This window comes from Mchenga conophoros, linkage group LG14 (assembly GCF_057382185.1).
Source record: "Mchenga conophoros isolate Kocher_MC1m ecotype Shallow Benthic linkage group LG14, M_conophoros_male_GT1.1, whole genome shotgun sequence".
In the NCBI taxonomy this organism is placed as follows: Eukaryota; Metazoa; Chordata; class Actinopteri; order Cichliformes; family Cichlidae; genus Mchenga; species Mchenga conophoros.
This window is the reverse complement of record NC_140539.1, coordinates 31,860,847-31,885,602: the sequence shown is the minus strand read 5'-3', so window position 1 is coordinate 31,885,602 and position 24,756 is coordinate 31,860,847. Positions and strand designations below refer to the sequence as shown.

At 37.8% G+C, this 24,756-nt stretch overlaps 3 protein-coding genes across 11 annotated transcripts in view; 1 reads left to right on the top strand and 2 right to left on the bottom strand.

Moving 5' to 3' along the window:
- Positions 1-145: 145 nt before the first annotated feature.
- On the bottom strand, positions 146-3,441 carry LOC146560110 (uncharacterized). 6 transcript variants are annotated; one of them, XM_085243953.1, is made up of 6 exons: positions 3,389-3,441; positions 2,641-2,692; positions 2,465-2,547; positions 1,996-2,059; positions 1,823-1,883; positions 146-1,733 (listed from the first exon to the last, which is right to left on the bottom strand). In XM_085243953.1, exons 5-6 carry the CDS (start codon positions 1,857-1,859, stop codon positions 991-993), a joined length of 780 nt encoding a protein of 259 aa, XP_085100079.1. In that variant the 5' UTR covers positions 1,860-1,883; positions 1,996-2,059; positions 2,465-2,547; positions 2,641-2,692; positions 3,389-3,441; the 3' UTR covers positions 146-990. The 6 variants fall into 6 exon arrangements, with proteins under 6 accessions (XP_085100079.1, XP_085100076.1, XP_085100080.1 ...); XM_085243950.1 differs by lacking the exon at positions 3,389-3,441 and adding an exon at positions 3,264-3,332; XM_085243954.1 differs by lacking the exon at positions 3,389-3,441 and adding an exon at positions 3,007-3,232 and having other exon boundaries at positions 2,416-2,547.
- On the top strand, positions 3,360-22,897 carry dclk1b (doublecortin-like kinase 1b). Of its 3 annotated transcripts, none has more exons than XM_085243944.1 (17): positions 3,360-4,170; positions 4,538-4,918; positions 5,161-5,507; positions 13,228-13,327; positions 14,625-14,741; positions 14,826-14,920; positions 15,698-15,785; positions 16,052-16,221; positions 16,544-16,663; positions 16,910-17,056; positions 17,591-17,724; positions 18,482-18,559; positions 18,687-18,783; positions 18,890-18,970; positions 19,068-19,181; positions 19,887-19,957; positions 20,269-20,499. In XM_085243944.1, the coding sequence occupies exons 2-17, from the start codon at positions 4,558-4,560 to the stop codon at positions 20,345-20,347; spliced, it is 2,199 nt and encodes a 732-aa protein (XP_085100070.1). In that variant the 5' UTR covers positions 3,360-4,170; positions 4,538-4,557; the 3' UTR covers positions 20,348-20,499. The 3 variants fall into 3 exon arrangements, with proteins under 3 accessions (XP_085100070.1, XP_085100071.1, XP_085100069.1); XM_085243945.1 differs by lacking the exon at positions 20,269-20,499 and adding an exon at positions 20,507-20,710 and having other exon boundaries at positions 3,361-4,170; XM_085243943.1 differs by lacking the exons at positions 19,887-19,957; positions 20,269-20,499 and adding an exon at positions 20,507-22,897 and having other exon boundaries at positions 3,365-4,170.
- A 319-nt stretch (positions 22,898-23,216) lies between these two features.
- nbeab (neurobeachin b) overlaps positions 23,217-24,756 on the bottom strand; it is a 213,630-nt gene continuing 212,090 nt past the window's right edge. For both annotated transcript variants that reach the window (XM_085243955.1, XM_085243956.1), the window contains exon 56: positions 23,217-24,747. In XM_085243955.1, coding sequence (XP_085100081.1) covers positions 24,657-24,747 — 91 coding nt within the window. In that variant the 3' untranslated portion in view covers positions 23,217-24,656. The remainder of the gene's footprint in view (positions 24,748-24,756) is intronic.

The following is a 24,756-nucleotide window of genomic DNA, read 5'->3' as shown; positions in this document are numbered from 1 at the left end:
ATATTGGCTGCTTTTCAACCATTTTCAGTCCAGTTCTTGTACCTGACAATTTTTAGAGGAATGTTCAAAGCTACTTAACACAAAATTTAAGTACAAAAGAAATGTTTTGTGCTTAACATTGATAAGCAACATTCATGCAATAAAAAGGCTTCCAACTCAAGGGATGAACCAATGTTGTCTCTACAGGCAAAGAACCAGTTTTAAACTTTATCTTTAGGCACTTTGAAAAGAAAAAAGAAAAAAGACGTTCATAAGTACTGAGGTTCAAGCTTGTCAGAATTTAACAAATTAAAATATACTGCATTTCCATTGTTTGTACATTTCACTGATTACTGTATCATTTCTCATTTTGCCAAAAAAAAAAAAAAATTTAGGGGGCTTAAGACTTACACATATTGAATATTTACATTCAGTACATAAATTATTCCATTTATTTCAGCAGCTTATAAAGATTTTTCAACTGATAAGATGCCATATCTTTACTCAAACTTCACATAGGTATCCAGTCCAGTTGTTTGTTTAGCATCTCATTTTTAATGTACTCGCTGGAGAGGGAAAAGCAAATTGTAATAATTGCAAATGCAGCATTTTGCCTGTGTTCGTCGGTTTTATATTTCAAGATTAAATGCTTTGAGGTTTCTAGTGGAAATTATGACTCATCTTTACTATAATTCCTACAATGATGCACTGAAAAATTAAAGATGTTACTCAATATGAAAAGAAATGTCATCTGCATCAGTCTGACAATGCAGGGGGAAAAAATGCAAACATTTTTATCAAATATTGGCAAAACACGTTTAATGAAGTCTGCAGACCGAACTGCATAAATACCTCATGGTGTTGCTATAAGCTAATCATTTCGAAACTTTCTGTATATGCGGTCTAAACATCTTTTATACACAAATTAAAATAAAAAGGAAAGAAAAAAAAATACAGCCGTCTCTCTACTAGCTGGTCATTTCAAACTGCAAAGTTGCAGTAACTTTGTACTTAATCAGGACCCGTTTCAGGGGAAAGGACAAAATCTACAAGATTAGGATCAGGGAAGCACAAGTTACTACTGCTATCCAAAAGCAAATCGAGCCAAAATGGACTAACCACATCACACTGACTGTCTGTTAAAAGGCTACTGCAGTTGGCACTGTCTGGGAAAAGTCTTGAATCGCACAAAGCTTCTGAAACTGCAAGAGTGACGTCATCAGAGCTTGAAGGTTCCCTTTGAAGTTTACATGGTGAGATAACTAGTTGGCTTGTAAAATCTACTGATACAATGTCAGGTTGGCTAACCTGAGGTAAGTCAGTGTAACACACTTCAGTTTTTTCAGGTGGGGTATAGGCTTGGCCACAATGACCTGATAGGAAAGTAACAGGATCCACCTGGTGAGAAGCAGCATCCCATAACATATGGCTTGAAGATGAGCTGGGTAAAAAAGTGTGGCTGATATCTGCTGATGTGAAAGCACATGAAGTTGCATTCATAAATGCGGTGGCTGAATTTATCCAGTTATTTTCCACAAATTGAAATGAGGCAGAGAGAAATTGATCCTGGCACACTGGCAGCATTTGTCCTCGGGGAACAGTCGATTTATCCAACAATATTGGCGGGGCATGTGCTGTGGTCAGGCTGCGCGCTCGAGGAAGTGTTTCATCCATCGTCAGAGGACTATTTGTTGTGATAGATGGCTGATTTACTTCTTTACAGAGGTCTTTCTGAGGGCATCGTGAGACACGATCTGAAATTTAGCAGTATGTTAACAAATACAACAATGTACCAAAGATAGATTTTTTTTTTTTTTTTTTTTTAAGAAAAACAATTCCTCACTTGACGTTTTAACAGCCGGCTTTGTCCTCTGAAGCATTCTTTTTTAAGCCTGATCGTTTTTCTGTTAGAAAAAAACAAAAACAAAAACCAGACAGTCAGCTTGGTATTCTTACCATTTAGCGAGTTAAAAATAAATCATCTGAGTGTTCAAAACTCTTATTTGGATTGTGTACCTTTTCTTTTGTGATCTCTGTATGCTTTTCCAGAAAATGCTGGAATTCATCTCAACCACTCAACCTGGGAAAGGAAAAAAAAAAAGAACATTAAAATGATCATAACATTTACTTATAATATTGATATCAGGATGCATTAGACCTAGTTTAGACAGAATACCTAAGGGAAGAGTCTCTTTCAAATAGCTTATATAATTCGCGGTGAGCTCTAGTGTGTCTGCTATGTCTAACTGACCGTTGACAAAGGGCAGAAGACCACACAAGTGTTGACAAGATGTTCTGATTTGAAGCCTGGGAACATGTCAATATGTGCAGTAAAGAAGTTACAGTTACGGTGGTGATGTGAAACCATACAGGAAATGGCCAAGGAAGAGTTTTTGGTTGCTTTGATAGCACACCCTGGAATTGTGAAAGTCTAACCTCCGCCTCTGTTCTTTGCAGCAATGACTGATTGAAGTCTGGAACTCACTTTTCTGTGAAGAAGAAGGGTAACACTTCTCCGTGGTAGGTTCATTTTTTTTTTTTTTTTTTTTTTTTATCTCATCCTCAAGCCTGAGGAGAAAAAATATCTCTGAATGTCATAACACACAATGACAATGTATTCAGAAACTTTTAAGAACACATCAAAATGACTTTTTCCCTTACTGCTCAGGTGCTGAAGATTTATATGACTGCAGTTTTTGGCTCCTGAGTTTGTCTGAAAGAAGTGCAACCAAAGGTTAATGTACTGTTAGCATACACTGTCAAGGTGCTGTTCTAAAGGCTGGAGTTACTTCCTTATTTTAAATAGAAACCTTTGTAAGGAGCATTAGAAAGTTAAGCTTTGTATAGACTTTGTAACCACAGCACCATACATACATTTAATGCATGAATAAACATTTTAAATCACGGAGTAAAACTGGAATAAAGAACAAGAAAGTAGCGTGCTACTTAAAGCCTGGACAAAACTCTTAGGCAAGAAAAGTTAGTAAATTTTGTAGCAAGTCACAAGTTGTTAATTATATTTAGAACCTTTTAGTTGTATAACCTGATGAGCGCACTTTTGTTTGCCAATAATCTTCCAAAGTTAGAGAATAACAAAGTTATGTTTTCAGCTCTTGGACAAAAGCCACACAGTAATGTGATTCTTGGCATCAGGTTTAAATTGAGAAAAAAAAAATGCTGACAAATATAAATCCAAGATGTCCAAAAATGTATTATTAACACAAGCTGTCAGCCTATAAATATATACTAATGATTTTTTTTTTTTTTTTTTTAAAGCAAATTACTCGTTAGTTGGTCGTTTTTCTCATTCTTAAGTTGTGCTTTTAGTTTCCCTGTTAAAGGCGACATTAATCAGCCCCTCAGGCGCATTTCAGGAGCAGGTCCAAATGAACTTAATTTCTCACATTACCAACACCTGTGTAAGCTTCTCCCGTTACACACAACTGCAGTGCATTATTACCGCCATACCTGCTGTCTACGTTGTTAGCGCATGCGTGAATTTTATTACTTATTTTCAACGATAGTAACCGTTTAAACGAGCTAAAACACTTGCTAGAATCTAAACTTACGGTTTGATTCGAGTTTTCTTTGTTAATTCAGTGCAAATGGTTGGTTAATTACTTAAAGAAACACTAATAGTAAGTTATTTCTTTTGCCGTTTTGTTTAAAAATGTCTGTAAGATATACCATAAGGTAGCTTAAATTGGGAAAGTCACCATTTTATTGTTACTTTAGTGAAATAAACCTGCAGGCCAACTACACCTGGAAGTTAAAATAAAACTTAGGTTTTTTTTTTATTGCGAACTAACGGGTAAAACTTAACGAGGATTAGTAGTTTTTGATTCTAATCATCCCTAATAGTGTTACTAAAGCAGGTCAACACGAACGCGCATTTTATTAATACGTGCGAGAACGCGCCCCGGCAGCAGCGTGCACGAGGAAGGCTGACAGCAGAGCGGTCCGGTAAATCACTGCAATGGAAGAGGAGTAAGGGAGGGTGGAGGACACCGGCTACAGCCCTGCCTCCAATCTGCATGTGAGTACACAGCAGAGTAGACACACGGCAGGGAAGCAGAGCACCATCACAGGGCAACAAAGGGACGCATGGTTCATACAAGGTATCCAATAAATAAAAGATCTGAGACACGTTTCGCCTGGAAGCGTTTGATTACATCCGTCTTCACCTCAGAGGTAAGATTGCACAGAAACTAGAAGATCCTGCTGATTACCGTTTCCTTCCTTTTGTATTTTTAAGGTTTACCTTTCAATAAGCTTTTAGCCAGAATCCCACAAGAGACTGTTACTGTCCATATATTATCCACAGTAAATGCATGTGAATTTTATATATTTAAATTGAGACACTCCAGAGAACATGAAATGGGTGTGACATGCTACTTCATAATGTGTGTATGAGCAGCAGTTGCAGCATCAAGGCTTGTGCCAGTGCTGAAGCAGGATGTATAAGCCACTAGACTTAAAGGGAACGTAATTGGTGTAATATGTTATAAGTTAAAATGGTATTCAGATTGCAAGCATGTTCTTTCCTCATATTATTCAGTATAATAGCACAGCACAGACATGGAGCTGGAACACTTTGATGAGCGGGACAAGGCTCAAAGATACACCCGAAGGGGCTCGAGAGGGAATGGGCTCCCCAGTCCCACTCACAGCGCTCACTGCAGCCTGTACAGAACCAGGACGCTGCAAGCACTAAGCTCAGAAAAGAAGGCCAAGAAGATCCGTTTCTACCGCAATGGAGACCGATACTTCAAGGGGATTGTGTATGCCATTTCTCAGGACAGATTTAGGTCTCTTGAGGCACTCTTGGCTGACCTTACAAGATGTCTGTCAGATAATGTCAACTTACCCCAAGGAGTACGGACCATATACACGATTGATGGGTCAATAAGGATCACCAGCATGGACCAGCTGGTGGAAGGTGAGCATTGTTTCTAAACAGTTTTAAGCCTGCCTTAGATTTGGCTTCTATTAAGTAAAATAGTTATCTAGTAAAATAAAATATGATGGAAATGACACTAAAATAGGAGATAAAAACAAAAACCCTTAAATTCTTCTGCTCTGACACAACCTATGCTTTTTTTTTTTAATATGCTATGTTTGTGTTAGCATTGCTAATGGGCTGAGAAAATCTGTTGTCTTGTTGTTGTTTTTTTCCTCCAGGAGAGAGCTATGTTTGTGCGTCTATAGAGCCATACAAGAAGGTGGACTACACAAAGAATGTAAATCCTAACTGGTCAGTTGGTCCTAAGACTGCTGTGTCTGTCCGTGACCCTTCTTCCCTTGGTAGTGGCAAGGCTGGATCTCCAGAAACCAGGGAGACCAAGGACTTCATCAAGCCCAAACTGGTGACAATTGTCCGCAGTGGAGTAAAACCTCGCAAGGCTGTACGGATCTTGCTCAACAAGAAGACTGCACACTCCTTTGAGCAAGTCATGACCGACATCACAGATGCCATCAAGTTAGACTCTGGAGTCGTCAAAAGGCTTTATACCGTTGATGGGAAGGCGGTAGGTGTTAAATTGTTGTTTCTGCAGAGTTATCGGTTTGTTCATTTCAAAGACTTCTAGTACCAGCAACAACATATTTCCAAGTGGGGTTCAAATAGGAAAGCATTCGCATTAGGTAGTGACTTTGGGAATCTCAGGCATCACCAAAAAGTTGCAAATATAATGGGATTTTATTTTCCCACAGTAAGCACGTTTGTCACTACAGCTAAAGGTGTTTAAAGTATGAAGTGACTTTCAGTGCTGTCCTTACTCAGAGGAAGCATTAAGTATACGTCTCACAACTGTGCCATTCAGGACAAGTTACATAAGTGCCTGATGATCTTCTGTTTGTATTTACACAAGTGTGTTTGTGCTTGCCATTAGTGAAGCTATGTGCACATTCATGTAACAAGCAGCGCTTTTGATACAATAAATTTGAAAAGTTTAAAAGAAGAGATGTTATTTACCTTCACATTTCCCTATTTCAAACTAAAGCTCTTAACACCAAATGTTTTTATTTGAAAATCACGGACAAAGGCAAAGCAGGAAGAACAACCATGCAGTAAGAGCCCGGTACCTACAAGAGTGCAATTGCTTTATCTTAAGCTTCTCCACCACTTAAACATATAATTGGTCACAAGTGGGAAGGGTGGAAGGATGCTTCTTTAGAAGAGAAGTCAAAGTAAAATGGGATCATGCCTCCTCAGCCCTTGTAAGTGGTTTTGGAGACAGGTATTCTGGTGTTGCCATGCTGAATTCCCATTTGTGGTGCTGTGTTACATCTTAAGTTTGATTTTAGAACATTGCAATGAACCGCACTTGGTAGACATTTGCAGGAGGCTTAAAAGATTTGGAGTTATGCATCTGACATCAGAGGCTGTGTGGTCTGTTCTTCAGTCTTGTCCCTGAGAATTGCTTCCTTACCCAACAAGAGAGCCCAGCAGGTTCAGAGTCATCTGGGAATATGTGTAAAATGTATTATGAGAAATAGGTTTCTAGGACTCAATCTCATATTCCTACTAACAGTAACACACTATTAAGTGTAAGTGAGTTTGTACAAAACATGCAATCTGATCAGCGACTTGAGACTTAATTATAAAGCTTCTTGTATTCTTGCTTCGACTATATGCTCTAAATACTCTGGACTGTTATTATTTATACATTGATAACTACACTGTATATGTAGACTAATTATATTAACCTTTGCTTGGAAATTATGGGAGTCATAAGTGACTATCAGTTTTATATGTAGGGCTGACATGGCTGGACAGCATGCAAGTACCACCTACACTACGAACTGTCTAAACATTGCACAAATAGTTAGGGCACTCTGTATTAGTATCCCTCTGACTTTTTTTTTTTTTTCCCCCGCTGTGATGGTCTCTATGGTAAAATGGTTTCCTGAGCTGGTTGCTAAGGAACAGCCTCTGCGGCAGAGCGGTGCAGTACTGATGTCAGGACTGTAGGTGTATTGTGAAAAGGCTCACAGATGCAGTGCTCAGTCTGTCAGCCTTATTATTACACACGGCGGCAAGATGGAGCACATGGCTAAGGTGTAATCCCAGGAAAGCATCCTTTGTGTAATGGTATGTAGAAGGAACAGTTGGAGTTTTTCACACTAACAAACAAATCTGCCTTCGGAATATCCTCTGTTGTTTTAGGAATAGAGATTTGTTTAGCAAAAAGCACAATGATACTGCAATTAATTAAAAGTAGAATCCCACTCTATGGAAAAAGTAGGAAATTCAGATTTATTTTTTATGGTCCTCTCACCGTCTCTAACTGCCTTTTGTATCTGCTTCTGGATTTTGTTAACTGTATCTCCAATAATAAGCTGCTTGTGTGCTTGGTAGTGCCTTCATTTCTCTGGTTTTGTGACTTTTTGCCCTGTTGTGCCACCAGATGGCCAAATAAACACCCATTGGCATTAAGAGACCTGTTTTCACGGGTGTTTAACCTTTTGGTAAATGACCTGCTTTCTGGGGGGGAGGGGTTCTTAGACAGGCTTTTGCTGACAGTTTTAAAAAAAGAAAAGAAAAATGTGACAATTTATTTTTAAATACATTGTTTTCCAGTAAGAATTAAGTACAGATTAAATTTAAACTGCTGTAATTGATTGTTATGCATTTCTTTTTTGGGTCTGCTGGTAAATTAGCAGTGGCATTCCTGTGATTTGTTGTTTTATCCTTAGTTGTCTTTGACTCATGATTCATGGTTCTATTTGTGGATCAGCTTGGCGGGTGGCTGTGCTTGACGCCGGTGATCCTACATACTGCTGAGTCACTCTGTAATGGTGCACTGCCATGCAATGTGTGTCTAAATACATAGAGAAAATAAAATCAGTAAGGACTTAGCCACAATAAAGACACTCCAAGACACTGTAATGCACAGAGAAAAGTGATGGAGAGATGCATGCTCCACAGATAAGACCAACACAGTGGGACTTATCTATAGGGACATGGCCTGTTATGACCCCTGATATTATTCGTCAGATGGAGCAAAGAGTATTTCTAAGACTGAGTAGGTCTGAGGGGACTCGATCATGATGTTCCCATCCCTGCTCAAATGGATGTGGCTCCGCACTATAACTGTATTATGCACAGTGCTAAGTTCTCTTCATGCTAAAGTCAACACTTCTTGTTCAAATAGATGTCAACAGCCACCCGAGGATAGTCTAGCTTCACATCAGTGCATGAAAGCAGAGGCTTACGCCTCCTTTCTAAAGTTATGTATGAGAGGATGTGATTAAATGGTCCATTCATGCTTTGCCAATCAGATACACAGTGGATGTGGTTGGAATTTATGGTGCTCTGTGTACAAGAGAGCTGAAGCTAACATAATGTTTTTCTAATTCATTCCTTTAAGTTGACTTTGACTCTGCCGTTTTCTGGTCTGGATTTGCCCACAATTAATCTCTTTGGTTTCTACTCATACCACAAATGTCACGTCTGCTCTATGGATCCTGGCTGTAACTCTCATCTCACTGTCTTAGGAAAATCTCACTTTGTTTATTGATTCAATAAATAAAATGACTAAATGGTTTTAGTTGCTCTGCAGCCTTCTCAAATTCGATGTGCAAAAAGATGAACAAAATGGAAGAGTGCCTCACTTTCCTCCCACTTTCTGTAGTCTGGCTGTACAAAGAAGTGCCTTCATGTGCCACTTCATTTGGTAGATATGATTTTTAGCTCATCCAGCCAAAGGACTGATGACCTCATGCCATAGCGAGGCAGCTGTCCAGCCACAGTTAAAACTCGCTATTCCTCCTCAAGTATTGGTCAGATTTTAGTGAAACCTGCACACAGTGATCACCTAATGGATCTTCATACAAACTGTGCTCAATTGTGATGGATTACATGCTGGATGAACTTCGTCATTGTATTATCCCTTCAACCTACCCGTTGCACTCGGTGGAATTTTCTGGTGTGGAATTCAAAAGAAGCTTTACAGCATGTGAACATCCTAAGCTGTGTAAAGAAAATCTTTACAGTAACTTGTGTGTGATGTTGCAGTGAAACTATTCTTGAATATTTTAAAAGTTTAGGTGATAATATTGATCATCTGTCCGTTATTATATAGACTTTTTTGCATGCTCTCATTATACCAAAAATATTTGCAGGGCGTGGTTATTATCTTGGCTGGTTATTATAAATGTTTTTGGGGGTGTTTTTTGGTTTTGAAACACTTCTAAGAGCTAAGTGTAGAAACTTAGTTTCCTTCAATGTTTTTGGAGCAGCCCCTGTTAAGTCGCTGCTGTTTCTGCAGCAGAACTGATTTGGGCATTTGTACAACAGACTGCATATAAAGGAAGCTCATGCAAAATAGAACAAGAACCATTTGCCAAGTGGAGATAAAGATGAGTCATGTTTCTTTCTGGCATGCTAGATGACTGGCTCCTGCTTTCACTCTCACACTTCAGAAGAAGCTTTAGTGTCCTGGGAAGCTCCACCTGTGCATGCTTTGTGTTACACAATTGTGTTCCTTTATGTGATCTTTTCTATGGCTTAAATCAATAGGCTTCTATAGCATGCATATATCCATTGTTATTTATTTCTGGAATGGATGTCAGGTGCAGCACTTGCGGAAATCATAGATAAAACCCTGGAAATCAATACTTCCCTAGGATGCTCCTGAATTGTGAAAAGTATGCTTGCGCTTTCTATGCGAATGGTAGGTTTAATGGAGTTGCTGTGTCACAGAGCCTGAAGGCAAAAATAATCAATATGAAGCATCACATTCACAGTTGCCTCTGTTATTTGGCTTCATCACAAGCTTGAGAATTCTAAATTCAAAGTACTTTGGTGGAACTACAGAACTCTGAAATAAGAGGTAACTTTTAGGCGTAGCGAAATCATTGATCAACATATTTTTTTCATGTTCTTTTATAATGTTATAAATCTTTTGTATATGTATATTGTGTGTGTGTATGTGTGTGTGTATGTATATATATATATATATATATGTATATATATGTATATGTATATATGTATATATATGTATATGTATATATGTATATATATATATATGTATATATGTATATATATATATATATATATGTATATATATGTATGTATATATGTATATATGTATATATATATATATATATATATATATATATATATATGTTATATGTGTATATGTGTGTGTATATATATATATATATATATATATATATATATATATATATATATATATATATATGTGTGTATATATATATATATATATATATATATATATATGTGTATATGTGAACACTGCTGTTATTATTGAGAGTGCATATATCATTAATTGGATCTGTAAAAGGTTTTTAGCCCTTGGTAGGTATCATATTTTTAAACATTCAGACTCCACTATCTCATAATAAGAATAATAATAATTTACCTTTAACCTTTTCAATGTTTTTGATTCCAAGACAATTCACAGAGAGAGATTGGGATTAACAAGGTGGAAATTTGAATTCTTAACAACATCCTAACAATATGCTTCGTCATTCTCTCTAAATGAGGCTATGCTGCTTTTGTGTTATCTGCAGTTTGCACCATTAAGAGCTCCAGATAGGATCTGACAGTGGGTGTCAAAGTAGCCTTCTCATTGTCTTAAACTAAGCTGTGATTTTTGTCTGGTCTCCTTGGTAACTGCTGTGCAGCTCCTCCCTGTGGGATTTCCTTTTAGGAGGAGGAGGGGGTAGAATTGGGGGTAGGGGACATCAGTGATGCAGAGAAAAGGTTCTTATTTAGCAACCCCTCTCCTCAGCCCCATGTGTCTGATATTCCTTTTAACAATTCTTGACTGAATGACCTTTGAATGTTTTAAAGGTTACTGGTATAGCTGTATACTGTTCTGTTTTTTTTTTGTTTTTGTTTTTTTTTAATATTATTGTGATCTAAGATCAGTGCAGTGGAGACCAGAATATTGATCCATCAGAAAAAAGGTGATAACATGATGTGATAAGGTAATTCAGTAGTGGTGTTAATATACTAAAGCAAACAGTCTATCTCGCCTCTAAAATCTTTTTAGGCTCCTGATAAGCTTATCGTTCTTGATTAATGGATACCAACATTTGGCACATTTTGTTTTGCATTCGAAAACTCAATCTGTATATGTTGAACTTGTTCCTCACTGGACTACTTGAAATCATATCCAAATTATGGTTATGCATATTTTGTTGACTAAAGTGTGTTTCCCCATCATCTTGGCTTGTTACAGTCTGTCATGTGTGGGTTTGAATTTTTAAAGAAAAGAAAAAGGGTGTGCTGGATTTTGCAAAAAAAAAAAAAAGGAATGCAATATAATTGCTTTCTGATCCCATTTAGGGTTTTTTTTTTTTTGTTTTGTTTTGTTTTTTTGTTTTGTTTTTTGGAAGTTGTAATTTAATATAAAGTTAGATTTACTGTTGCAAGTCAGTGTCTTGTTTTTTGTGTCATTTGTTGCTGTCAGTTTTCTTGTGTACATAAGAGAGCCATTTCCTTGGTCATCAAGGTCACAGTTCAGTTTATAGGTTGAAAAAGAATGGGAGACAACAACAAAGAAGAATATATGCATAAAATCATAAACAACGTAGCAGAATGTGTGTTTGTGTATGCAAGTGTAGAAAGTTAGTAGTGGAAAGCATTTATGGATGGGTGTGTTTTTAAACCAAAATAAACAAACCCAATGAGCCTGTCAGACAGGCTGCAGGAAGGAGGGAGCTTTCATCGATGACCACACCATGTGTAAGCGTGGGTCATCCAGCTAACCCCAGTCCAATAGGCACATTGGAGAGGGATAGCAGGAGAATCCTAGAGGTGATCACAGTGGCAAACATGCAGTTCTTAACAATATATGTGATGTTGTGGAAAGCATGCCTTTGTATTCTAACTGATATCTATAATACTATAGGTCAGTTAAACAAGAAGGATTAAAGGCTGAACCTTATGGAGAGGAAATTAAAACTGAAGCTCTACTTTCTCTTGCACACTCTTATTAGCCGAAGAGTCATCTGTGTCTATCTTTATTTATTCATGAGACTGCTATATAACCATTAAGATAGACTTTTCTATAAATGCAAACACCAGCACCCACCTAGCCATACAGTTCTTGTTTATAGAAAAGCAGAAATGATTATAATTTACACTTCTGTTGTTTTTTACAGTGATGGTTACTTGGTTACTATGTTGTTTTATCCAAAGTTTAAACTAAGTAAAGTACATTGTGGAAATGCTGCTTTTTCAGAAACAGCCTGACCACTGTGTGTTGTTGCGATTGGATCTCTGAATAAATAGCTACTGTTAAACATTTTCTAACGTGATTTTACAAAATATAATCTGCAGTAACAGAGGGCAATTAACTTAATCGCCCACTAGAGATGACGATTTAATGGAAGACAGACACCATTGTCGTGGTCTCCACTGAATAAAATCTAACAGGTTTAAAAGGAGCTTTTCTTTTCTTAATGGTTACCCTGAAGACATTAAAGTGCAGCTGGGCTGTCACAAGAGTAGAAAGAGGTTAATTCTTTTATTTATATGCTATACATGCTGTACCATTAATTTTTTTTTTATTTGTGCTTAGATCACAATAAGCATTTATTCAAGCCTGGCATCCTTAAATCCAGCATTGTGATCAATAAAGTTCTTTCTTTACTAGCACATGTTTTATATACTCCATTTAACATGATTATCCAAATGTTATAAATCCTATTAAAGTTTAAAAGCCATTATACACCATTTGCTGTAAACAAACTGCTATATTCTTTGCACAAATGTGACACATATTGAAATGTGAATTATTTATTGAAGAGACCTTTTTACCAGGAAATCTTGAAATTCTTGAAATTAAAGCTCAATACATGCTAACTGCATGCTAACTGCATGTTGCCAGGGTTCAGACCTACATACCTTTTGCTGTGAGACTGTAGTGCCAACCACTGTGCAACCTGAATTTTTATGACATTTTTGTTCAATATGTTGAATCCTTCACTTAGCATTGATGTGTCATGTTGCTATGATATCGTACACTGACGCATTGAATCTCATTTGCCTCAGTTTGGAAAAAAAAAACAAGCAGAAGAAACAGTAATATACTCATTTTTACTTGATTTGCATGTCTTTGTCTGAAAAAAATGCTTTGTCTGTTATAGTATGTATACAATATTTCAAGATGTTAACACATCATCTTATTTCCAGATTATGTATAGTATCAGTTGAGAGTGAATGCATTTCAGACTTATTGAACTAAAGCTGACAGACATTATTTTTCTCAGGTCACCTCCCTTCAGGACTTTTTTGGGGAAGATGATATATTCATTGCTTGTGGTCCCGAAAAGTTCCGCTATCAAGACGACTTCAACTTGGATGAAAGTGGTAAGTGTAGTTATGAGGTTTGCACCAATTTCCCGTGTTTTATATGTTGTTCACCTTAAGTTGCTGTGCAGTCATTTAAAAAACATGTGAACCCTATATTTAATAGTAATACTAAATATGATGATGATGATGATGATGATTAAATGATTTTCAAATGAGGAAAAAAACTATATTTTTGTGAAATGTGCTTTGAATGAAAGAAAGAAAGAAACTAAATAAATGTGGATCATGAGCATGCCCACCACTCTATTGCATCACCTCTTTCTCTAGCTCTGAAGGAGGATTTCACATTTTTCTTGTTCAGATAAAACTTCAGCTGCTTCACAGTTTGAAGTCTCCTGCCTGATATTTTTCATTTAATTATGCTTAATTATGCGTAAAATATTTTAACATGTAACATATCTAGACTTCAAGCAGGACAGTCTGCAGCATGGACTCTTCCCTACAAACCACGAAGAATTGGCTTGCTAAAATAGGCAAAGCTTTTTTTGGGGGAAGAAAAAAATGTATATATATTTTCTGGATGGTAGTATGCTGTACACTGCTCCAAAACCTGTGCTTACTGGACTGATGTAGTGAATCTTTGTCCCGCATAAAGATTTTGGCACATGCTGTGGATGTCTTTCTGTACCACTGTTTACAGAAAGTATCTTCCAAAGACTTGCAGTTGGTTTGAGAGTATCGTCCTATCCTCAGCACAAAAAGGTTCACCAGCTCATCAGATAAATTAGCACCCCTCCTCCAACCCTCATGCACCCGAATCAAAGTGGTGTATGGTGTCTTGTACTCATCCAGCCACAGACCAATAATCTCTGTTCATTTGGTCATAAAATCTTTCTTTGTTTCAAATTGTATGATAATGATATAAATGAGATCTACATTAGTTACAGTGCGTGCTTGTTGGTAGGCAGTTGATGTCATTACTTGGTTTATACTGATAGGCCCAAAAAAAGAGAAAAAAAAAAAAAAAAAAAAAAGAGAACAGTTGTAGCTCAGATCGTAACCCCAAGATGCTCTCTGATGCATCCAGAGTGTCAGTGGTAGATAGAAAGCACTTAAGCATAGAAAAAGTGATTGTGTGAATAGGTGAACGCAACACATTGTGTAAAGTACTTTGCGTACTCAGTAGAAAAACACAATATAAGAACCAGTCCATTTAGCATTTAATAATGCCAGAGAAGCCGAAAGAAAGACAAAAGGTCAGTATGCCACACATAAAGCTGATCATTTATTACTCTGCCATAATGATGCTGGAACAGTCCACACCTTTTATTTTGCTTGTTTTATTTCTTTTCAGAATGCAGGGTAACAAAGTCTGCATCATATGGGCGGCTGCCCTCAGTACATGGTCGCTCTTCCCCAAGAAGTGGTGGAATGCCCCGCAGGAGCAAGTCTCCCTCATCTGCCGGTTCAGGTAAGAGTGTGCATGTGATCTGTCGTTCACGTCTTGTGAACTTGGTTTATGCTACAGTATTTAATCTTTATCTTATCCTAAAAGCTAATGGCACTGCAGGCAGTCAGCTGTCCACACCTCGTTCTGGAAAGTCTCCAAGCCCCTCTCCAACCAGTCCAGCTAGCCTCAGAAGACGACAGGTAAAAAAAAACAAAAATGAAATAATGAAGTAATGATTTGTGTTGTGCCAAGATTGAAGAATTTTAAGAAGTTTTTCATTTAATTAGACAGAACTTTAAGTGCTTCAACAGGTTTTGCACTGACATGGAACAGAAGTTTATCACCATCCTTGTAGTTCCAAAAAATGTGTGAGTCAGCGTTTGAATCATAAAGATTTATCAGTGAAATGGGGAAAAAATCCAAAATGCTTAAGTGAGCTTAAACCCTGTGGAGAAAACTCTGACATGAACTCAGGGAACCCTTGTCACAATGAAGCAATTAAGAGATTAAACAAACACGCTAGTGAATTAAAAGCCCATGTAATCAATGCTGCTGGCTAACTAGCAACTTTTCAGCAATTTGTGAATGAAACATAATCTTCACTGAAGCAGCAGCGATTCTGACATATCTGATCATGGATCAGGAGAGTGCACAGTCTCTCATTTAAAATCCAGGTATCAGTGATACTGGTGTCACTTATTCATAATTCTGGCTCAGGTAGCTATTGTTACTGTCGTGAAGTTTTTGCATGTCATTTTCTGTCTGTGTAGAATCACTTGGTAGTCTTTGTGCTGGTACAATGATTTCTGTAAGGTTTCACCATGCTTGGTTCATTGCTATCTACATGCTCAAGGCTAGCAGAGTGGAACAAACAAGCTTTGTGTAATCTGGCTGTAATCACATTTTTATAAGCTTTGCTCCCCTTCTGAAATTTGTTTCTTTTTATTCTCACTCCATAGCTGTCTCTTCTTTTTCAGGGATCTCAACACAGTGGTTCTTCACTCTCCTTGGCGTCTACCAAAGTATGCAGCTCAATGGATGAAGGCGATGGGCCGAGCAGCGAAGGTCAGAAAGGACACAAGACAAATCTCCAAAAGTTGATTCTGTTCATCTGGAGAAACGTTTCTCCCACAAAACGCTACGTCCAGATGAACAGAATCAACTTTTGGAGATTTACTTACCTGGATGATTGAGCATGCATCAAGACGACACAAGACATAAACTAATTTTAAACAAACAAACAAAAAACAGTTTGCAAACAACATTTAAACTACTATATAATGCTTTACCTATTATAGAGTGTATTTTATTTCATTTTATTTTTTTCACAGCTGAGCCAATGGATGAGTACTCTTCAATCCCTGCCTCCATAGCAGAGAGGTACAAAGTGGGAAGGACTTTAGGGGATGGAAACTTTGCTGTGGTCCGAGAGTGTGTGGAGAGATCCACTGGAAGGGAGTATGCGCTCAAGATCATCAGCAAAGATAAGTGCAGGGGAAAGGTGAGCCTGCTCTGCACCTGCTGAATTCAGCTTTTACACCATCAAATTTCCAATGTTCATAAAGTTGAAGTTCAACTGTTGCTGAGTCATTTTTTTAAGTCATTGGTGAGCAGGGGTTGCTATAATGCTGGAAGCAAAAATATTTGGTTCTGGTTGGTTTTGTTTTCTTTTTTGTTTAAATCACAGCATCAAATGATCCTAGTTTAGAGTTCTCTTTTGAAAACTGTTTTCTATTACTTCTCTAAAATTACAAAACAAATCTCATATATTGTGTGTAAAGGATTCTGGCTACAGTGTACAGATTGTTTTCTTTGTCACCCAGGAGCACATGATACAGAGTGAAGTATCAATCCTTCGGCGTGTGAAACATCCCAACATAGTTCTTTTGATTGAGGAAATGGACACACAAAACGAGCTCTATCTTGTAATGGAGTTAGTTAAGGTACTGATTTTTTATTTTTATTTTTTAAACGAAGAAATTGAAACCTTCGATGTCACAAGATAAAATTCAAATAAGTTATCAAAAACATTTAATATGTAATGCATTCTTTTTGCTGTCATAGACTGGTTTATAGTTGAATTAATTTACTTCAGTTAAAAAGAAAATTTTATCAACCATTTATCTGCGTCAGACTGTTATAAATTTAGCAACTGGGCCTCTTTCACATTTCAAACACTCTTTCTCCAGGGGGGTGATCTCTTTGATGCCATTACATCTTCTAACAAATACACTGAGCGCGATGCCAGTTCTATGCTGTTCAACCTGGCAAGTGCTATCAAGTACCTGCACAGTCTCAATATTGTCCACAGGGACATAAAACCAGAAAATCTGTTGGTAAGTACGACTCTGCACAGAGCATCTGTATGGGTGGGGAATCGCTTTGCATTGTAAAATATCCACTTTCCCTATTAGCCCCGTTTCCGTGTCATTGTTTTTTCCTCAGAATCTGTACATATATATATACATAAGAGCTTGGATTTAAAACTACCAATAATAAATGGTGCATAGGTAAATAAGTTAATTAAATTACACAGTTCTTTGGTAATTTAACGATGATCAAATATACTCAAATTTCTTCTCTAGACCAAAAATTATTGTTGGTCTTAAAACTACACATTCACTTTTTTAGTATTACTGCTTGTTGAATAAGATTCATTTCACGATCAAACCAAAAGTCAGTTTTCTGTGCAGACCATCCGTGTTTGCAGTCAATGGAATTTTTTTGTAGTTAATTTTGCCTGAAATTACTGCACTAATAAAAAAAGAAAAATGGCTCAATAATGAAATCAAAGTTTTACTAATCAGATTGACTATTGGTGACCTTTTCATCCAGTATATCCCACTGTCCCTTTTCTGTATCTTGTCCAGGTATATGAGCACAATGATGGGAGTAAATCTCTGAAGTTAGGAGACTTTGGCTTGGCTACTGTTGTCAACGGGCCCCTTTATACTGTGTGTGGCACACCCACCTATGTAGCACCAGAGATTGTTGCTGAAATGGGGTAAATCAGTAATTACATTATCCAGTCCAGTCATCTGCAGCACCATTATCAAGACCATAAAAAAAAAATGCAAGAGTGTTCTCCAAAAGTTGATTCTGTTCATCTGGACGTAGCGTTTTCAGTGAGTACCATTCAGTTAGTACCATTCATAGGGAGTTGGGGAATGGCTGCAATTGCAGCATTGTAAGATGGCAAAAGATGTACCCTTAGACCCCCTCCTCGATTTCAATGATGAGGATGTAAACATCCTGGACAGGGAGGGACGCTGGTTTGAGCGCGGAGTCAAGGAAGCCGTTTATGTGAAAAGGGAAAGACCATCTCTGAATCGAGGAGGGGGCCTAAGGGTACATCTTTCACCATCTTACAATGCTGTGATTGCAGCCATTCCCCAACTCTCTGTGAATGGTACTCATGGCCATTGATCAGTGGTCTTTGATCAGTGGTTGTTGATCAATGGTCATGAGAATTTGCATAATTATGATGAAGGAACTGGTCTCCCAGCCCATTGTTCCTTCAGTGGTGCTAGTTATGCAAATGTACTGTTTATAAGACTGGGGAAACCTGCAGTCTGCTGAGACTGAAGAAGTCACTTGGATGAGTGATGAAACGTTTCTCCCACTGAAAACGCTACGTCCAGATGAACAGAATCAACTTTTGGAGATTTACTTACCTGGATGATTGAGCATGCATCAAGATGCAAGAGTGTTGTTTTTCTGCGTCAAGTGTCCTTTGTGTTGTGTTCATATTCATATTATAGATATGGACTAAAGGTTGACATTTGGGCAGCAGGTGTCATCACTTACATACTGCTGTGTGGATTCCCTCCCTTCCGTGGGTATGTGCTCCTGTATTTGGAGGTTTACTTTAAGCGTTACACATTATTTCCATACATTTTTAAGGTGTCGCATGTAGACTAATAGTGCCTATAGAGCAACTTAGCTTTATAATTTAACTGTATACAGGAGTGGTGAAGATCAGGAGGCGCTTTTTGAACAGATTTTGAGGGGCCAGCTTGAATTTCCTGCACCACACTGGGACAATGTGTCAGACTCAGCCAAGGTTTGTATCTGAAAGTGGTCCTGCTGTGATCACGAGCCATGTGAAACACCCCAGACACCCTCAGTATGTTATTATGAATTTTTGTGGCTAACAAATCTCTGTTTAGGCTCTGATCACTGGGATGCTGCAGGTAGCAGAGGATAAAAGATATACAGCTGTACAAGTCCTTGATCACTCGTGGGTCAATGTAAGTGTGTCGTCAGTCCTTTCACCAGAATCTGCATCGATACCAGTGACGTTGAGAAAAGTAGAGTTGCTGAAGTATGGCTCTTTATATTTATCAGGATGATGGTGTGTCAAAGAAAGAACACCAGCTGCCAGTGGCTGGGAAGATCAGGAAGCACTTTAACACCAGAGTGAAGGTCAACAGCACTACAGCTGGAGTGTCCGTGATCACAGTAAGCACTGCTCTGCACTCTCCACACTGACACTGCATGTCGGTGTGCAACGGTAGATTACATTTGGGCTTTCTGCTTATTAGCATGCTTTGGCAATGAAGGACTTTTCAGCTTTGAGCCATAATGTGCCTCATACAACTCACACATGCAGAAGCTTTTTATTTTTATGCCTTGGATGTCATTTTAAGTTGGAACTAAAATTGCTGCTTTTGTAAAACAGGTAAACGATTGTCCTCTGATGTTTTTAAATCTGCAACCTCCCTGCTTTTTTCTGTCAGTCATCACTTCATCCATCTGCATCTTACTGCTAGATTTTCCTTTGTTTGCTCTGCCCTCTCATCCTACTTTTAGCTGGACTGTCAGCACTCTTGTTAGAAAAGCTTAGAAGTAACATAGTTGACCATTACGAGGTTTTAGGAGATGATATTTTAATTTGAAATATTTGCAAATACAAGCTGGATTTGAAAGATAAATAACTTGTTTTCGAAGTGAGCATTGTTATTAAGGAGGATCTGCATTGCTCTACATTTCCTGTATACAGTCTTTTATTTTGAAACCATTTTCAGTTTAGTGACATGACTTCTATCTGCGAGTATCTTATCAATAATAATAATAACAGGAGTGTAGAGATGTGTTCCTAATCCGGTAAGTGATGCTTTGAGTTCATAGTGATCCTCTGAGTTGCGCTCATCTCTCTCTGCTCAGCTGGACCAGGACTTAACCATCAAGAAGTCAGGGTCTTTGGACCGCTACCAGCATCCTTTGTACTGGATAAGGTATGACACAGCATAGTGCTTAAATAAAGTGAGTGCTTTCATGGCAAAGTGCTGGCAGTCTCCATTTCCCATCTCCCAAGGGTTTGACATATTGCCCATCAGTGGATCCCTTTTCATGCCTCATCATATCCTTCACTTTATCACCTTACATCATCTCATTTGGGCTGTAGCAGGTAGCTGCACAGTTTTCCTTGCCATCGACTTATTTTGCATTTAAAAAGGTTGTTTGAGAGTTTTGTTTTTTTTTGTTTTTATAAACTGTGCTACTTCATTTTTATTTTCCAAGATAAAAACATTTTTTTTCTTTCTAGAAGTGTTGGCAACATAAAGTGGTGGATCTTATTGCCTCTTCTTGCCTTAGAGAAGATGAAGTCATTTTTTTTCACATAGAGGAAAAACTTGCAAGGGAAATGCAGCTTTTCACATACAAGTGCATGATGACACTGGCTCATCTAAAATGTACCTCATGCCTCAGTGAGTGGATGCCAATCCTCATTAATCTGGCTCTCTAGATACGCTAACAATTGCTGCTGTGTCACCCTCTCTCAGACCACGCCACTTGATAAAGAGAAGCAAGTTTTCCGACGAAGACGCCACCAGGATGTAAAGGCCCACCTCCCTCATGGTATCCGTGCCAGCCCCTCCCACAGCGCAAACCGTGGCCTTTCCCCTGCTGAGGTCACTTCAGAGTCCGAAGACTATTCTCCAAGTTCGGCTGACACTGTCCGTTCACCCACTTCTCCATTCTAAAAGCCTTCCTGGAGTGACAGTGCCATCCATTCCTCTGTGAAAAAAGAGGCAGAGGGTTTGATGGGTCTAGTCTGTTGACTTGAGCTTTCACAGACTGAATAATTACCCTTACCTGTTTTACCCCCCGACCCCCAAAATGTCATGTTACCTTTATTTCAATTCTTGAATGCATTTAAGAGAGAAGTCTAGTCTGGATCTGGAGGTTTATATTTTTTATGCCCAAGTTCAAATGGCACATCTTTGTATCATTTAAAGTTCAAAATATTCTAATAATGCAGGCTCTCAGTTCACCCATTAAAACCTCGATTTGTAACAGGCTGCATTTGCTAACGTCTCTTCAAGGATGAGCTCACTCTGTCCTAATTGGCTAACTTCCAGAGGTTGGGCTCTCCTCTGCACAGACTTTAGCTGGCTCTTGGACTTCAGAGCTATGAAAACAAACATCAGTAGTCAGGTTTCAGTATTTTTCTATTTCCCCTAAATGTAAGCTGCAAATCTGCATTGTTGAGCCTGAACAACTCTCTTAAGAATTTTCCAACAAAGACATCCACTAACATTGAATGCTGATTTTTTTTTTAAAGCTTTTATTTTGTGTAGGCTTCTGTGATAATTCTATAAATTACAGAAAATCACGAGATGCATGTTGTTTCCCCTTCCCCTCCAAAAAGCCAACAAGCTGTTTAGGTCCTATCAAGCGGCAAGGACTGGTTCATTGTAGTACTTTGGAGCCCTCTGCTGGTTAATATTGTATCCTACAGGAAGTAAAGCTTTTTGAAACCGAAACCTTAGCCTTTAAATATTAAATTACATTCAGTAAATGATCGGTACATATCTGATTTCAGCTTGTTAATATTAACAGTATCGGCCAACCTTCTGTTGTACTGTAAGGCAAACAGTTAGCGTGCTGTAGCACTTGACTTTGTGGTGCATAAACCATTGACACGTTATTTGAAAGGACTTCAGACATGCTGCCAAATAAGTATTTCCTGGACCTAACAGAATGACGACAATTCTTGTCTTGCCACATAGTAGTTCCTCAAAGAGAAGATGGGCCACTGATATTTAACTGATGGTTTAGCTTACCTGTGTGCTCGAGGGTGATTACTTAAATAGTTCTGTTACACATCTGTGAGAGTGATTGCAGTTCACTTGTGGTGCATATGAATGTCAATGCTGTAGTTGGTAATAGGTGCATATTTTAAGGCCTTGCCTTGACACATATAGATTTAAGTGCAATTGGGTATACTGTGCTCTTGGGCAGTATACCTATCAAATGCTGTGTGTCCTTTGTAATGCTTGCATATTTGAGAATGTGCTGCTGGGATTATTGGAATGTCAAACTCTTCCCTATCACATGAGGGTAACTGGTGCAACATGGTTGATTTTCACACACTGAAATAAGAACCAAGTTAAATAATAGTAATACAACAGTGCTTCCAGTAAAATCTGCAATTTTAATATTTCTCTCCATTACATCATTTAATTTGTTGAATGTTTCTTTCAGTGATCACATCAAATATGACTGAGCAATTTTAGGTCACTAGACTTTCTGTGCTTTGTCTAATTGCTCCAAGCATTGGTTCACAGGGGACAAAATATTCATTATTATGACTGTCCTCTTTCCTTTTTCATAAACTGTAATCTGCATGTGTGCTGATATGCATCCCAAATCAGTTGTTCTGGTCTTCTACTGTTTAACATGTGCTTGTCAGATATAAAACCATTCCTTTTACCATTATACGTGTTGCCTAGATGAATGAACTTTGGTAAAGGCAGACTGTAGTCATACACAGCTAAGATTTGTATATACTTAGTCGTGTGAAGTTACTGCTGTTAAACTGACTTTGTTGTAAAAAGGGCTTTTGTTTTTTCGATTGAAGGGATCAAACCCAAAAAGCACAAGAAAAGCAAAGTGTGAGTTTTGGGGAATGTGCTGAATCTTCACCAAAAGCGTATGTAATGTTTACATACGGTGTGACAAAACGGGGAGTGCTGTTATTTTGGGGGAGATGGGGTATAAAAGAATAGTGTTGTTTACCCATATTCCATAAATGTAAGGATGCTGTACAACAATCTGAATGAGAACAAAAATAAAAAGGGAAAAAATATTGCTGTGGTTAAAAAGCAAACTTCTAACAATGTACTCTGCACAGAAACCAAACCTGAGAATAAAATGGATTTAATTTGTGAGGCAGTGACTTTTTGAAACACCAGATGGCAGTATGACCAAACACCACATAAATTCCATCTCCAGCTACTTATAACATGTACTGCACTACTGCTAGAACACCTTATTATAGAGTAATCACATGAGTAAAATCTCAAGAATTACTCTTGAGGTGACTACAGTGTATGCAATCAATTTTAATAAAAACAATAAAAGAAATTCAGCATACAGTTGCCAGTTTTGACCTAATTATTTCAGCTCCAGACACATCCTCCTGGAACATTTGCAGAAGCCTTTTACTGTGTACTGATTGCAATAAAAATTAACTGCTTCATTCGGAGATATTGTTAATGATATGACATTTTTATTCACAATAATGACACGATTTTCACAGGAAAGAAAAACCAGTGCCTTCAGGATTTTATAACATGCAAAATATTCAGCTTTGGGTAGGTAGGTTTGTCTTGTAGCACCTGTTTAAAAAAAAATTAACCGCTAACTCCATCAGTTTGCATATTTTTGTTCATTTAAATTGACAGCTCATGGAAATCAACTTCTCCTTGCTTCATTTAAATCAAGACTCAATAGCTTTCATATCACCAAAAATAGACCATACTCATATTTATACTGCTGTCCTCTTCATTAATATATCATTTTGTTACACTGCTGAATACCTCTCATTGACCTATTTGTTGAACATGTCATAATATTGCTTTCAGAGCATGGAGTTATGGAGGACAGAAAATTGCAAAAGAAGAATAACTTAAAAAAAATCTGATATACATAAAGAACAGTATAAATGTTTGCAGTGCCAGAAACTGTAGAATGTCTTTAAAAATGGCACTTTCAGCTTTACCATAAACACGTTGACAATCATTAGACAATCCAACAAATCTGATATTTTAATCATTCGATGTTTTTTGGAAGAAACAATGTCTAAAAATAAATGCATGTTCCACATGACAAACTGGAATCGGTATACAATCTTTTCATATTTTCCATTAATAAACAATATAGTCCCCGATTTAAAATAAATTTGGAAATATCCATATTTATGACATGGTCATAAACGCTTTTCACAAAGGACACACTGAATTTCCATATAGACATTCAAACACAACAAATTAACAGTAAACATTGTCTTTTCACATACACATACACTTGACCACTGTTAACGATAAGCAAAGAAGGGTCGTATACGTGGAACTAACCAACTAATATCTGAAGAGCAATGAAAACCTTTGCAACATTTATACATGGCTTAATGGAACATGGTGGGTAGTCTAACAGCATTTAGATCGTTGCAAGTCTTTATAAGGAAGAAACACTTTAGACTGTCCTTTTTACAGGTTGAGCATTTTTTTTTCTTAGAAAAATGTTCCAAGTATCTGCCATACAAATGTTGTATAAATGTTCCTCATTTTGTTTCGCATTTTCACAGTTGAAACAGGAACATTAAGTATGTTTTAATAACTTAACTGTGTAATTTTGTTAGAGTTGATTTCAGTCTCCTCTTATCCAGAACAGCAGACCTGCTCGACTCATTTGGGTAAATACTTCAGCTGGAGCTCAGGAGAAAACCAACAAACTGACTCCAGATTGTTTAGCAGCAGACATGTGTTCACCTCAGAGGCCAGATGAACACATGCAAGAACACACAGTCCTTTATCGTGCTGATGCCCCCAGCATCTTGGATTCTCTGCAGCACAACTCGGTCACTGGTTGATAGGTTTCCCTCTTAATTCTCCACACTAGCCTCCTGCTGCACGTATCCACCTCTCGTCAGTACCTGTTCTGATGCTCGTAGTGCCAGCGGTTGAAATCTATGTTAAATGCCACAATGCTGCCAGAGGCCATGCCGGTGATCAAAGTCCTAAAAGGC